A 13,825-nucleotide genomic window follows, 5' to 3' on the forward strand; every position below is an offset into this window, starting at 1 on the left:
CTGTATGCTCAAATTCTCTCATCAGCATCTATATGGGGACTGGGGTGGCAAACCCCTCCTCCCAAAAAAAAGAACAAAAATGAGATATGCATAAGTCAACAAACGAACTCTTACAGACAAATTTGATGGAGGATTATAGGCTTCAATCAACATTAATTGTAAGTTTGTAGATTCTCTATGTATAGAATAAAGACCACCATTTCAGAACCGTGTCTTAATTGAGTGGTATGACAAAATTATGTACTGCAAAATCCTCTTGTCTATCACTAAAATATTATCTTCAGCTATCCGTATATGCATACCAAAATAATAATACTACTCTGTAATTGAGATTCTTTAATCTCAAGGTTTCATATAATATAAATTCACATATATACTATGGGCATACACCTAAACGAGTAGATTTATTACTAGATATTTGACTCCAAATCATGGAAAAAATGGCTACTAGTTCAATTATAATTTATAAATATTAGTTTAAGTTAAGATGAAATATACTACTACCAATTTTGAGATTTCTAGCCATTTAAAGTAGACTTTTTTTTCAATACGAATTTAAATTTTTTTTGGTATTGCTCGCTTGCTACTAGCTAGCTACTCACCGCATATGCTAAAGAATTATTTTTTATTTTACAATAAAATCTAGAAAAAGGGACCAAATCGAAAAAAAGAAATAAAAAAGTGGATTCTTGATTTAGGGGTATTTCCGGGAATCCGCACCTACCTTCGGCTCTTTCAATCTGCCCAACTGTTTACAGGTGCAAAAATTTATCTCATCATACAATTATGATTAAGACTTCAAAAAGTTGGAAAAAAGAAAATTGGAATCAGATTTCATTACAGAAACAGATGAGTCCAGTTCTCTTACGTGGAAATAAACAACTGGAAAACATGTTCAAAAAAAAATCTTGTCAACTATGCAGCTTTCTTTCATTTTAATTTGAAAGCAAATTTTCACACATTGGCTGTGTGAAATCTAATTTATTCTTTTTATACTGCTTATAAATTATATATATACAGACATCAAACAACAAAGCAGTGTCGTGGCAGATTTTCAGAGAGTTGGCATACGGCTATGGCCACCCTTTGCAGGGTTCTTCTCCTCCTCATTTTTTCAGGTTTTTCTCATTTCAATATGGGATTTTTAGTTCCAGTTTGTTGAAATCTTGAATCTATAAGTTTTTGCATGTGATGTATTTTTATTTTATTGACGATGATGAAAACAGAAAGAATAGAGGAATTAAATTCTTGGATTTTGATGTTTTAAGTGATTCAGCAGGGTGTGTTTGTTTTCAAATCTTAGAAATAAAATACTACTACTACTTTGTTTATTTATTGAGTGTGTTGTGACAGTAGATACTTGGTGAAAAGTGAGAACGGATTTATTTTCCATTATTCTAATGTGATTGATATATATTTTGTTTGCTGATATTAATTTCGCAACTTTCTGTTTGGTGATAGTATATTTGATTCATTGCTAGCATTTCTAATTGCCATATTAAGCAACAAACTCTTGCAAAGTAGACAGTTTTTCTGCATTTCTTTTTCATGTCATCAATATTAGTAGTATATTGCTACTTAGGCTCTCTACATCTCTTAGATTCATTCCATTTGCTAAGTCTATCAATAAAATGTTTCAAAGTTGACAGTCTTTAATCATTCATTTTCCTATCATCAGATCAATATACTTATTTGTCTCTCTCACTGTTAGATTCATTCTATTGCTAAATTTACCAATAAATCTTGCTAAGTTGATGGGGTGTGTGTGTGTGTGTTAGATTCATTTGTTAGCATCAGAGGTCTCGGAGTGGGAATAAACTACGGCCAGATTGCGAACAATCTCCCTGCCCCATCACGCGTGGCCTTCCTCCTGAGCTCTCTCAACATAAGCAGAGTGAAGCTGTATGACGCGGATCCAACTGTGCTGTCAGCATTCGCCAACACAGAAGTAGAGTTTGTGATCGGGCTAGGCAACGAGTACCTACAAAAGATGTCCGATCAAGCCCAGGCTCAGGCCTGGGTCGAGCAGCACGTGAAGCCCTACACATCCCAGACGAAGATCAAGTGCATCACCGTTGGTAACGAGGTCCTCACGGGCAACAATACACAGCTCATGTCGTACCTCCTCCCAGCTATGCAGTCAGTGAATGCTGCTGTCACCAATCTTGGACTAAACAAGGAGATATACGTGACAACGGCCCACTCATTCGGGATCTTGAGCAGCTCGTTCCCGCCCTCTGCAGGTGCATTCAGAGAGGATCTTGCAGACTACATCCAAAGCATTCTCAATTTCCACACACAGACTCACTCACCCTTCCTCATAAATGCTTACCCCTTCTTTGCTTATAAGGACAGCCCTGACGAGATCTCACTTAGCTACGCGCTTTTCCAGCCTAGCCCGGGAATGATAGACACCAACACCAACTTGCACTATGACAACATGTTGTTTGCACAGATTGATGCTGTTTATGCAGCTATCAAAGCAATGGGGCATAATGACATACAGGTTAAAGTCTCTGAGACGGGATGGCCGTCTAAAGGGGATGCAGACGAGGTAGGGGCTACCCCGGAGAATGCTAGACTGTATAACGGTAACTTGCTCAAACTGATACAGCAGAATCAAGGCACCCCGGCTAAGCCATCAGTGCCAGTCGACATCTATGTGTTCGCACTGTTTAATGAGGATTTGAAGCCTGGGCCTGTCTCTGAACGAAACTACGGGTTGTTTTACCCGGATGGCACTCCAGTGTACAATGTTGGACTCCAAGGCTACCTTCCTCGTATGGAATATTCATCTTCCAAGAGAAATGTGAGTTTAGATTCAGTTACATTTATGTATAGTATTGTACATGATGCTATGGATGACATGTTTGGACTGATTGGTTGTTTCTTGCTTGCAGGGGATGCATTTCTTGTACTTATTGCTCATTTCCGTTGCATTATTTCGGCGTTTTCTATAGCAAGAAGGGACCTATCACAAGTTTGAAGATGATGGAGAGAACAATGAGGCTTTCGAAAAAATCCTTTGGGTTGGATTAAATTCTGAGGTAATGAAGATTGTGTTCTTGTATTACCTTCAAGTAATACAAGTCTGTGGAAATGTAGATGAAAATAATGCAGATGATAAGAATATGATGAACCACAATGAAATTTGTTGATGACCTAAGTGATTTGATAAGATAAGATTGGTTGGCATTATTGTTTAGTAGATAAGGGGTCTCTGTCAATTGTCATCCTGAATTTAATAATGCATATTAGTGTGATAGGTTCCTCTCTTTCACTAGAAAAGTCCATATGATGTTGCATCTTGAAAGGGGCCTCAATCACATTTGTTCCTGTTTTGTTTCTATTCTAGTAGTGATCCCACCTAGGGTTCACATTTTGGGTGTTTTTATCATCTCTTTCTACTTTTATTCAAATGGAATATGTTGCATCAACTTGACTGTGGAGTATCTTTGGATGCTCTACTTTTCTTCTTCGCATACGTCTTGAGCCCGAGTTGGATCGTGACATGTGATTTAATAATTAGGGGTGTGTATTCGGTTATTTGGTCGGTTTTGCCAAACCAAAATAGGGGTGCATGTTCGGATAGTTGATTCAGTAATAAACCTTCTTAATAATAATAATCATATTTATGATTTGGTGTGTTCGGCGGAAAATACCGAAGCCTCCGAAGACTGAATTTTCCGCTTTTGCAGGTGAAAACTACAAGCTGAAAAGAATTGTCACTATACAAGGGCATACAAGACTTGTTTGTATACTATATGATTCAGATACAGTTTTATTCAACAGCTAATTCATTCATAGAAACTGAGAAATAAAAGTCATCTTTGTGACTAAATGATGGTTTAGGTATATATAGTAACATTGTGGCTTCGGTATTTTTGTTCATTTTTGTTAACATCAATCAAAAACTGATTGATTATCATCCCAACATTTTTCACCCATAAATCTTTTGGCTGCTGCTGAAAACTGAACATTAGCAAGGGCCAACAAAGAAAGTAGCAGTGTTTTGTGCTTGAACGTTTAATGCTCGTTTACAATCCGATCTTTGCAATAAACGAATCCGACTAAAGTATATCTTAACATGCCCTCTAATCTACATGTCACTTGTATTTATGATGCAATTGAAAGTAGCTGTAACTGCTCCATTAATGTGAATGGGAGACAAAGGTTTAGGTATGAGCTTCAAAAAGATGATTAAAAAAACTATGTCCTTATGCAAATTGGTTTCCGTTACATCAATGAAACATTTAATGATGTGATCTGAGGCAGTATCTTAACATTTAATAAACACTACAGTATCAACAGATCAGGTTTCAAATTACTTGTTAACCATTTTTTTTATAAAAAATAAGAAGAAAATATGCAAGCAAACACAAATCTATACCAAACACAAATTTCAAAGAAAATAACTCATGGAAGTGTAAAGACAATAGTTTGCTCTCTTATACATGTACAAAGCTCTAGCAGAAAACAAAATAAGCTATACAGTTCTATGCAAAACCAAAATCAAGAGTAGTGGGGAGATGGAGATACTAATCTGCAACGAGGAAAGGGATGATCATGGTCATGAAGGTCTCGTAAGTTAGCGTCGCTGATCCCGTGTAACGCGTGTCTTTCTCCTTGAATTTTTCTGTCAAACCCTGAAAATGGTTTCAAATACGATTTAGAATGGCATCTCATGTTCGAGATTGAAGAGAAAATCAAACAATGAGTATGTGAAGGTTAGAAGATCCGTTGAAATTGTTGTTCACCTTTACAATCATCCCACCCCTGAACCAAAAAAAAAAAGAGAAACCAATTAAGCTCCAGATGAAATAATAGGAACAAAACCAATAGTTTCGTATGTTTATAAGAAAAGTATGAGCTTACTCAACAAAGCTGTCAAAACTTAGCTCTACCGGACGCCTGCTGCCATCATCGTATCTGGAAATCAAGACTTGAAGAACAGAAGGTGGCACTGCATATCCAAGACTATATAGGGCATCCCTAAGTTCCATAGCATCAATTTTACCACTCCTATCTCGATCAAATCTTTCAAAAATTGCCTAAAATAATGGAGAGAAGTCAACAATTGCATCAAACAGCTCACTCCTTCACACACCCCAGGGGATTCCAAGGAAAAAATGTCCAATGGTAATTTTATTAACAGTTAGACATCTGCAGATATGGTTAAGCTCAGATGTCGATATAAATATATTTGACCATTAGTCTCATCTATTTCCCATGGTTGCTTACTAAACAATTCATCAAATTGTGAATGCCACTATTTCCAAATTCCCTGGTTACAGAGGATATCTTATTGAATGAAGAAATCATGTGTAAATCAGCAATATATCTAATTCTCTATTTGCTCAAATGCAGCTCACATGTATATATTGGTGGTTCTAGCAAGTGCATTTTTAGACTCGAAAGTAAATAAAATACATTTCGGAAACTTAACTCTTTTAGTTGCACCTATACGCTAGAAACGATTAGACAAAAATAGATCAAGCTTGAATTCAGAGTCATTCATCTGATATGCAACGAAACAAATACAGTATTTTCTAATTACACCTACAACTATTCCCAAATTTATATTGAACATACACATATGATCATCAGAACTAGGTAGCTATAAAAGGTTTGTGCATGCCACAAAAACATATTTAGTCGGTAGGAAACATTCAATCCTGAAAATGAATAAAAGTTCAAGAACAGATATGGAAGCAGTAAAGTGAAGTAAAAATAACAACACACTATCACGGTTATTGAATCATACGCACACAATAGGTAATGCTAGCATTTCTCATTCCATTATTGAGAACCTTGTTGCTTTACTTGGTTAAACAAACAGTATCTATCAAGACTACATTTTTATTAATTGCGATCATTCCATAACAAAACTATATCCTACAAATACTAATTTCAGTAGATTTATCATTATACTTGTACTCACCCGCCATTGGCCAAGGCAACTCCAAATAGCAGCAAACTCTTTCGGTCCTGCAAGTTTTACCAAGAACCAATACATGATGAAAAAAGCAATCCCCCAATTTTCACACAAAACCCTAACTCAAACAATTTACACAACTCAGCAATACTAGAAATCAAAATTCCAAAATGAAAGAGAAAGAAGCAACCAATTATGGAAGAGGATTCTCGGGGATCTCGGAAGAGAAAAATAAGCAAACGGAGAGTATTGGGGCTGAATCGCTGGTAATTCCAAGAGAGCGCTTGTTGGAGCTCCTTCTCCTCAATGTAACCGTTTTGGTTGGTATCCACCATCTGGAAGCTCCGGATCACATCGGGGTGGGTGCCCGGCGGAAACGAGCTGTAAACGTTGGTGGTGGGAGGAGGGTGGTAATAGCCGTATCCTTGGGGAGACGAACCCGACCCGAAGGAGCCGCTGATCGGAGCATAGGGTGAGGAATTGGGCGGTTGGTACGGGTAGGCGACCCGGGGCTCTTCCGGGTCGGGTGCGGGCGGGGCTGATGGTTTGTTGTCGCCGGAGTAGGACGCCATTTCCACGTTTTTCAATTACTTTTTATCTTTGGATTGGGATACATATAATCCCCAAATTGATGTGTTTTCTCAGGCTATATAAATATACAAGAGTAGTGAATTCAATTCTAAAGAGATGTATAGTATATTGTCCCACTTATAAATCAAAACATGGAACTTTGATCAATTATCCCACTTATTTATATTTGGAATCATTTTTACTCTCTCCAACTTTGATCATTTCTTTTCGGCGTAAAGCTTAACAAATTAATGTATAGTATATTAAAATCATAAAATAGTATTAATAAAATAAAAAGAATAAAATAGAAGAGAGTTTTATTTTTGCCAAAAATAAAAATGTCTTAACTAATTTAAAACGTTCAGAAGTGGAAAAATGATGCAATTAATAAAGAACAGAGAGAGTATATATATAATGTGGAAGACAAAATCCATTACCTTTATGCATATTTATAATCCTTTCTTTCGTGCATAAAAAATAGTCACATGAGTGGTAGAAACGAGTTTTAAAGAAAAATTTTAAAATAATGAGAGAGCAAGAAAAAAGTTGATAGAGCAGCGGCGGACCCCACCACCTCCCCCGGAGTGCCATCGGAAAGCTGCCTCCGACCCTACGACATCGGCGTATCCAGGTGGGGTCGGGCGGGGTCGGCCGACCCCACCATGGGTCCATGAATACCACCGGAAAATACCACTACTCAGCGTACCGACTCTCAAAAACCCTGCCTCCGACCCCACGGTAGCCTTCTCCACATAACCGAAGCAGATAAGACAATAAAACTAAAAATTAGAGAAAACAAAGAAGAGAAGAGATATACATATACATCATTATCGTAAATAAAAAATTGATAAGATTTCGATAAGAAATTTGGAAGAAAGAAAGAGGAGAAGTGAGAATTTTTGCAGAAGAGAAGTTTGGGGAAGAAAATGCGTTGTGTTTTGAGATTCATTCGGTCTTCATTTTTGAGATTTGGGCCAAGATGTGGGGATTTGGGCTTCCACAAATTAAGTTAATTTTTTGAATCGAATTATTTTTTATGAAAATCATCACAACTGAATAAATATATTCATTATTTATGTACATAGTATTTTAATTTTTATCAATTTTCAAATTTGGTGTTACGGATATTTAGTCTATTTAAGTTATCAAAAAATACAATATAAGTATTGAATACAAATTTTATTACATGAGTAGTTTTTTTATTACTTACTCCGTCCCCAAATAATATGCACTTTGGAGACAGCACGAGTTTAAATGTAAAATTGGTAAGAGATGTAGAGAGAAAAAGTAACTAAAGTATTGTTAGTGGAGAATGAGTCCCACCTTATTAGAGAGAAGAGATTTTTCAAAATTAAAAAGTGTATATTCTGGTGGGACGGACTAAAAAAGAAAGAGTGCATATTCTTGTGGGATGAAAGGAGTACAATTTAAGTCATCCCTTCTCTATTTTATTAGGATTGGTCTTCTGTATTTGCATATTAGTACTATGTACTTTGGCAAAAAAGTTAATCAACACGATAGTATTCGTAAATTACATGACGTATCACAAATTTAAAAATACTTTAGAATACAAACAATCCGAACTCACATAAATTTGTGATATGGATATTAGTAAGAATCAACTAAAGTGTATAATAAAAAATAATAGTATTACTTAAATTTTAATGTGTTTTTTTTTTCAAAACATTACTCCATTTAAATATTTTTACTTTTTAAAATAATAATTATTTAAATAAATATATAGTAATATATTTTTCACTATGTCCAACCCCATGAGTTTTATATCCTGGATCCGCCATTGCCCTACGACATCCATGAATCCCCACCTATTCCACGCAGAGAGAGATGGCAACGAGACTGAGCAAGAGATGAGCGGTGAGGCGATGACTACGTCTGGAATATGGAGGCGGCACAGTGAATGTAGTCACCGTGAATGAAGAGAGGGGAAGAAGAAGCTTTTTTCTGTTTATGGTCATCGTGGGAGAGAGACTAGAATGGAGAAGCAATAATTAGAAGTCATTTAATTTAAATTTTTTTTTCCATGTACTCTATTTACTAGGTAAATTTAAATAGCTTAGCTGGCACTTTCTATTAGATAATTAATTCTAATTTTAAATTAATCTCAGAATTTACTCTTTATTTGTTTATTTCAAATATACGTAGTAAAGTAATTATTTTGATATCTATTTAAGCTTAATAAGATTTTGAATGATTTGTATATTATATTTTAATAAGTTATCTTATTAAAACTCAGCACAGTACTTGAATTTAATGATGATAATATAAGTATCATTTTTTGATTTTTTAAAAAATTTAGTTCTATAATTTAACATTTCAAACATTGTTTTTATACTTTCTAAATTTTGGTAAAAAAAAAAAACTATACTCCCTCCGTCCCATAAAAATATGTGCACTTTTTCATTTTTTGTTTTTACTACTATAAAAATATAGGCATTTCCATTTATAGAAAGTTATCACAATTTATTACTCATATACATTAAGTTATTTACAACTTATACTACTATTAAAACACTAACCCTTAAAGCATGCTTGGTATGATGGAATGGAATGAGAGTGGAATGAGATGAAATGAAGATAGGAATGAAATGTCAATTTCCTTGGATTTCTTTTACATTTTTATCCATTCAATCATTCATTCCATCACACTAAGCAAATGAATAGAATGGAAATAAGAATCACATTTCATTCATACCAAGAAGCCCCTAATAATAATGGGATCTCACTATCTACTAACACTACTTTAACTACCCTTCTATTCATCTTTTTTACTTTATCAATTTTGTCTTAATTCTCGTGTTATATCATATGGAATATTTCCATATTTTTATGGGATGGAGGGAGTATGTCGTTCTCAAATTAAAAAAAAAAACTCATTGGGCCTAAATAAATTAATATTTTTTTTATTAAAAAATTTATTTTATTATTATTTTTGTTGTTTGATTCGAGTTCGACCCCACGATATTGAGTTCCTGGATCCGCCCTTGAGTGTTAATAACGTGTATGAGAGAAGTTTTTTATTTTTATATGAGACTATTTTTAACGATACCACAAAATGAAAAATAAGACTATTTTTTATTTTTTATGGTTAAAGTCATGGATTTAAGTATGTAAGAATATAAGATTGAGCTAATGTATTTTGGCGTCCATATCATACACTATTTACCCCAAGTCCAAATCAGCAGAACAATTGAAAAAAAACGCTAAAATTATGATATTATTGACGCTATTTGAAAATCGCGAGATTAACCAAAAATTGACTAATTTTTACGATTAACCAAATTAATGCTTTATTTACAAATAATTCTTTAGCTTTTTTATTTTTAGTAGTATTGATTTTATTAAAACTGTATCCAACAATCACAGATTATATCAACTGTCTTTCAGGTCAGGTAGATTATATCAAATGACTGCCAAGGTCAAATGATGTTATGAGAATGGATCAATCACCGAAGAAATTAAGTTGAATCGTTCCCCCAAGTATATGTTTGTACCTACAGTTGACTCCACTTCTTGCAGCACAAGAACTAAGTATTTTTATATGCATACATGCAATATTTATTATTGATACCAATAATATCATAATCATTTAACAGAACTAGTTGACATTTTGTCATAATTCCAGGGCAAGCTTCGATCATCAACAACTCAAGCCACCATCTATAAATAGTCTCATTCATTAACACACAAACCACTGCTACAGAAAAAGGACAAAAAAAAATCTATCAAGATTCAAGAGTGATAATCAATGGAGCTATTTTCATTGGAGTCTGATTGTGAAAAGATGAAGAGAATGAGAAGTTCTTGGCACAACGTTGTTGTTCTTGTTGGGTTCCTTCTAGCACTCAATTTAGCAGCATTTTTTGCTGAATTATCACAAGGTATACTTCAAATTCATGTTACTTTGTGTTTCCAAAGTGATCAAGATTTGTAAATAGTTTGATTTTCAACAAATGTAGAAATTAGAATGAATCAAGACTGATGATATTGTGCTTACATAACACCATTTGCAGAAACTGTGAGAAGAAGTGTGAACGAGTGCCTCGTCACCCTGGGAGTCAAGTTCCTCAACTTCTGCATTGCCAAATCCACACAGTTCAGATATGCTGGTCCTCTGCAAGCTCAGCCATCGTTTATGCCACTCGTGTTCTGGTACACACTGGCGCAGTCTGTCTCATCTCTGTATTCATGATAGTTGCCGGTCTGGAATATCAGCATGGATGATAGAACATGAACCATCTTCTGCTGAGCCAAATACAAGTATCGTTAGATTGCAAACAGAGCTACTCACAAGCTATTTGGATCTTTATACAATCTTTTCACCATTCAAAATGTCACTGAAAGTGCACAGCCTGTTTGATGCAAATCACATGAATAAGTCTGAGTTAATTTGTTACAATTTCTAAGAGACATCAAAGATTCAAAATACAGGCTGCCATGATTAAGCTAAAGTTCAATCCATGGCCTAATAGATCTTTGATACAAGTTTTCATGGGCATATCCCTCCATAGTAGTAAGTACCTAATTGACAAATATGAAAATCTATCACCAATGGTGGCAATCCACATCATAGGTTAGAAGCTCTCTTAATCAGTTAGCATCCGTCACTGGAACTCCAGCATTTTCCAGATGTCCATCGTGTGTACTGCATGTATTCATCCCAGAATCTCCATGGGAGCTGACACCAAGCGGCTGCTCTTGTCTTTGCCTTTCCTCATGCATATCCAATCCACCACTCATTTTGCCTTGACTGTCAACATTATAAGCTGCATCCACTTGCAATCCTCCCTGTCCAATTGTATCAACTCCAACAACAAAAGCAGCATTTGTCTCAGAGCTCCCAGCATCTGTAGAAGTTGACCCGACTCCAGCCTGGCCATCTGCACTGACCTCCATATGAGCTGTACCTCCAGCAGCATCGTCTTTCATCCCAGGCCGCCTCTTCTTCCGATACTGCTTCTTGATCCGACCTTTCTTTGGCTTCAGGGATGCTTTAGTCTCCTGACTGTTGATTGTAAGATCAGATGCCTTCTTTTTGTGTGGGATAACGGTGTAAATGGTGTTTCCCGTGGTGTGATCTTCGGCGACGGGCACTGCAGTCTGAATGGCTAGCAAGGCCGTCCTGGCAGCTTTTATTTCAGCCTCTTTCTTTGTGCCTGCTGAAGCTCCAATATACTTGATACTCCCAATTTCAACAATGCAGGAATACATGGGCACTTTGCCTTCTCTCTCTTCCTTACGGCAGTCATACACAGGAATGGCATAGTTCATCTTTTGAGCATATTCTTGCAACAAGTTCTTGCACAAGCCCGTCTCATGCTGAAATAAAATCAAAAGTTAAGTCAAGCAGGCTACAAAAATATAAAGGAACCAGACAACAAATCATCCATTTTATATAAACATGTTTATAATTTGCAACAAAGCAATATAAGACAATTACCACAGGTTGGGAGATCCCGCAATTAACATTGTTGGATTTGGCGAGCTCTATGAGAGCAACTTCAGCAGCTGACTGCTCTGCTGCCTTCCGGTTGAAAAATCCAGGCAGAGAATCATATCTAACATTGTTCACAACAACAGCTGATTTAAAAATAGGCTCGTGAGAAGGGCCTTCCTTGATAGTTTCATAAACTGGAGTGACTAATCCCATTTTCTGACAATATTCTTGCAGTTGGCTCTTAAAGACATAACAGTTTGAGACACCTGGAAAACCACCAATGAACATGAGAATCTAGATCATTATCAGAATTTGAGTCTTGAACTGTTATCAAGAAAATACTACTCCATTAAGAATTTTAAAAAAGCTAGGAAGAAAATTCCATAACAATTATCAAATAACATTTCTCATATACTATATCTAGTAGAGTTCCATGGCAACTCATCAAAAAATTATACATAAAACTCATGAACTGCCAAGAAGAGTATATATTACTTGAAGATTTATCTTTCTCTTGTGATTCCTGATTGGTGCCCTTGACCTCCTGAGCTGGAGGGGCTGGAGGCGTGTAAGATGTCCCAGTCACAATCTCAACACTACCATCAACATCAATCTGACCAGCTTCCATCTGAAATACTTTCAGGTTGTCCTGACCCGTTCGACACTACTCCTTTTTTTCTGTAATTCAATCAACCATTAAAGATCTATAAACACAACATCTAGGAATATTCAAAGAGAAGTTAAGAAGAAGCAACTAGGCAGGGCAGGCATACGTCATTCTTTAATTACTCCAAGGCTGGTAACATCCTTGCTAAAATTCTAAATCACCAATTTGACGGTGCACTTTTCAAGATTACATAAAAAATCAAATGCATCTTCACAAATCACAATAGTTTACTTAATTTGGGCATTGCACAATGATTAGAGCAAACAATCCAAGATGGAATGAGTGAGAAGCCTAAAGTCTTTCCTAAAGCAACCAAATTCTTTAATCCTTTTCCATTAAAATTTCCCAAATCACCAACATCCCTAAATTCGAAAAAGGACTTCAGTAAAAAAAACTCCAATTACTCAGCGAAAATGGAGAACCCTGAATTTCAAGACTAGTACACCACACTGAGAACTCTTGAAAAGTTTAATCTATACTTCAATCAGGTAGATCATTTCAACTCATCCACAAAAAACAGAATAAAGGCATTAGAAAAAATCAGAAAAAACAGGAAAAGAAAATACTGCTTGGTCATGTTGAACGCGTTCATAACCCTTAATACCGATACACATAGCAACACTTAATACACCATTTGGAGATACTTGATGATTTTCCAAAAAAATCAAACGAAAAATACATAGTACACACACAAATGAAGGCAATAAAGTAAACTTTACATTAAGAGGAGTGGGGGTCGACGGAGGCTGAGATGGAAAGGGCAGGGGTAGCTGTTCTCAGGAATTGGCAGTGAGCAGCAACCAACAGAAACGCCCATTTTTCACCACTAAGGAGTACCTTTTTCTTTGTTGTTTATCTGAGCTGATAGGCCCTAATTCTGCACGCCCATCTATTAAGGCCCATTTCAATATTGCTTATCAACTTCTAAAATGACAAATACTATCTAACAATATCCATATATATTATACCAATAAAAACTCACATAAGTTTCGAGACTACAAATTTGAAATTACACATAAAAGACACGTGAATTAGAACACTTTTACATCTCTACTACAAAAAATTTAATCGATTAGCAATCTGCTTAAATGGAACATTATTTTTGAATTGAGGTTCACTAACTTCTAACATTTGTATCCTTGAAAATATGATCATACTATATACATTCAACTTGTAAAAGGATTACAATGCTTATTTG

The 13,825-nt window shown here is 35.6% G+C and overlaps 4 protein-coding genes across 6 annotated transcripts; 2 read left to right on the top strand and 2 right to left on the bottom strand.

Moving 5' to 3' along the window:
• The first annotated feature begins 803 nt into the window (after positions 1-803).
• On the top strand, positions 804-3,883 carry LOC125224431 (glucan endo-1,3-beta-glucosidase 14-like). Of its 2 annotated transcripts, XR_007176876.2 has the most exons (4): positions 805-1,118; positions 1,779-2,809; positions 2,901-3,047; positions 3,699-3,883. XR_007176876.2 is itself a non-coding variant. In XM_048127833.2 (3 exons), exons 1-3 carry the CDS (start codon positions 1,076-1,078, stop codon positions 2,958-2,960), a joined length of 1,134 nt encoding a protein of 377 aa, XP_047983790.1. In that variant the 5' UTR covers positions 804-1,075; the 3' UTR covers positions 2,961-3,437. The 2 variants fall into 2 exon arrangements, 1 of the variants encoding a protein (XP_047983790.1); XM_048127833.2 differs by lacking the exon at positions 3,699-3,883 and having other exon boundaries at positions 804-1,118; positions 2,901-3,437.
• A 502-nt stretch (positions 3,884-4,385) lies between these two features.
• On the bottom strand, positions 4,386-6,640 carry LOC125185663 (putative calcium-binding protein CML48). The gene is made up of 5 exons (XM_048082230.2): positions 6,126-6,640; positions 5,942-5,988; positions 4,876-5,051; positions 4,758-4,776; positions 4,386-4,646 (listed from the first exon to the last, which is right to left on the bottom strand). Exons 1-5 carry the CDS (start codon positions 6,505-6,507, stop codon positions 4,539-4,541), a joined length of 732 nt encoding a protein of 243 aa, XP_047938187.1. The 5' UTR covers positions 6,508-6,640; the 3' UTR covers positions 4,386-4,538.
• Positions 6,641-10,271: 3,631 nt separating this feature from the next.
• On the top strand, positions 10,272-11,026 carry LOC125221220 (uncharacterized). Its single transcript, XM_048123348.2, has 2 exons — positions 10,272-10,404; positions 10,537-11,026. Exons 1-2 carry the CDS (start codon positions 10,272-10,274, stop codon positions 10,713-10,715), a joined length of 312 nt encoding a protein of 103 aa, XP_047979305.1. The 3' UTR covers positions 10,716-11,026.
• Positions 10,879-13,497, bottom strand: LOC125185180 (double-stranded RNA-binding protein 1-like). Of its 2 annotated transcripts, none has more exons than XM_048081676.2 (4): positions 13,347-13,497; positions 12,456-12,638; positions 11,964-12,226; positions 10,879-11,842 (listed from the first exon to the last, which is right to left on the bottom strand). In XM_048081676.2, exons 2-4 carry the CDS (start codon positions 12,586-12,588, stop codon positions 11,114-11,116), a joined length of 1,125 nt encoding a protein of 374 aa, XP_047937633.1. In that variant the 5' UTR covers positions 12,589-12,638; positions 13,347-13,497; the 3' UTR covers positions 10,879-11,113. The 2 variants fall into 2 exon arrangements, with proteins under 2 accessions (XP_047937633.1, XP_047937634.1); XM_048081677.2 differs by lacking the exon at positions 13,347-13,497 and adding an exon at positions 12,734-13,302.
• Positions 13,498-13,825: the final 328 nt, after the last annotated feature.

Source organism: Salvia hispanica, chromosome 1 (genome assembly GCF_029641045.1).
Source record: "Salvia hispanica isolate PSC_SH4W2 chromosome 1, Shi_PSC_v1, whole genome shotgun sequence".
In the NCBI taxonomy this organism is placed as follows: Eukaryota; Viridiplantae; Streptophyta; class Magnoliopsida; order Lamiales; family Lamiaceae; genus Salvia; species Salvia hispanica.

Excerpts from the sequence above, each read along its gene's own strand:
- LOC125224431 (XM_048127833.2), top strand. The coding sequence starts at position 1,076 with ATGGCCACCCTTTGCAGGGTTCTTCTCCTCCTCATTTTTTCAG. Across the intron at positions 1,119-1,778 it reads TCTCCTCCTCATTTTTTCAG|ATTCATTTGTTAGCATCAGA; the intron begins GTTTTTCTCATT and ends TGTGTGTGTTAG. Across the intron at positions 2,810-2,900 it reads ATTCATCTTCCAAGAGAAAT|GGGATGCATTTCTTGTACTT; the intron begins GTGAGTTTAGAT and ends TCTTGCTTGCAG.
- LOC125185663 (XM_048082230.2), bottom strand. The coding sequence starts at position 6,507 with ATGGCGTCCTACTCCGGCGACAACAAACCATCAGCCCCGCCCGCACCC. Across the intron at positions 5,989-6,125 it reads AGAATCCTCTTCCATAATTG|GACCGAAAGAGTTTGCTGCT; the intron begins GTTGCTTCTTTC and ends TAAAACTTGCAG. Across the intron at positions 5,052-5,941 it reads GTTGCCTTGGCCAATGGCGG|GCAATTTTTGAAAGATTTGA; the intron begins GTGAGTACAAGT and ends CCATTATTTTAG.
- LOC125221220 (XM_048123348.2), top strand. The coding sequence starts at position 10,272 with ATGGAGCTATTTTCATTGGAGTCTGATTGTGAAAAGATGAAGAGAATG. Across the intron at positions 10,405-10,536 it reads TTTTGCTGAATTATCACAAG|AAACTGTGAGAAGAAGTGTG; the intron begins GTATACTTCAAA and ends CACCATTTGCAG.
- LOC125185180 (XM_048081676.2), bottom strand. The coding sequence starts at position 12,588 with ATGGAAGCTGGTCAGATTGATGTTGATGGTAGTGTTGAGATTGTGACT. Across the intron at positions 12,227-12,455 it reads AGAGAAAGATAAATCTTCAA|GTGTCTCAAACTGTTATGTC; the intron begins GTAATATATACT and ends GTGGTTTTCCAG. Across the intron at positions 11,843-11,963 it reads GCGGGATCTCCCAACCTGTG|CATGAGACGGGCTTGTGCAA; the intron begins GTAATTGTCTTA and ends ATTTTATTTCAG.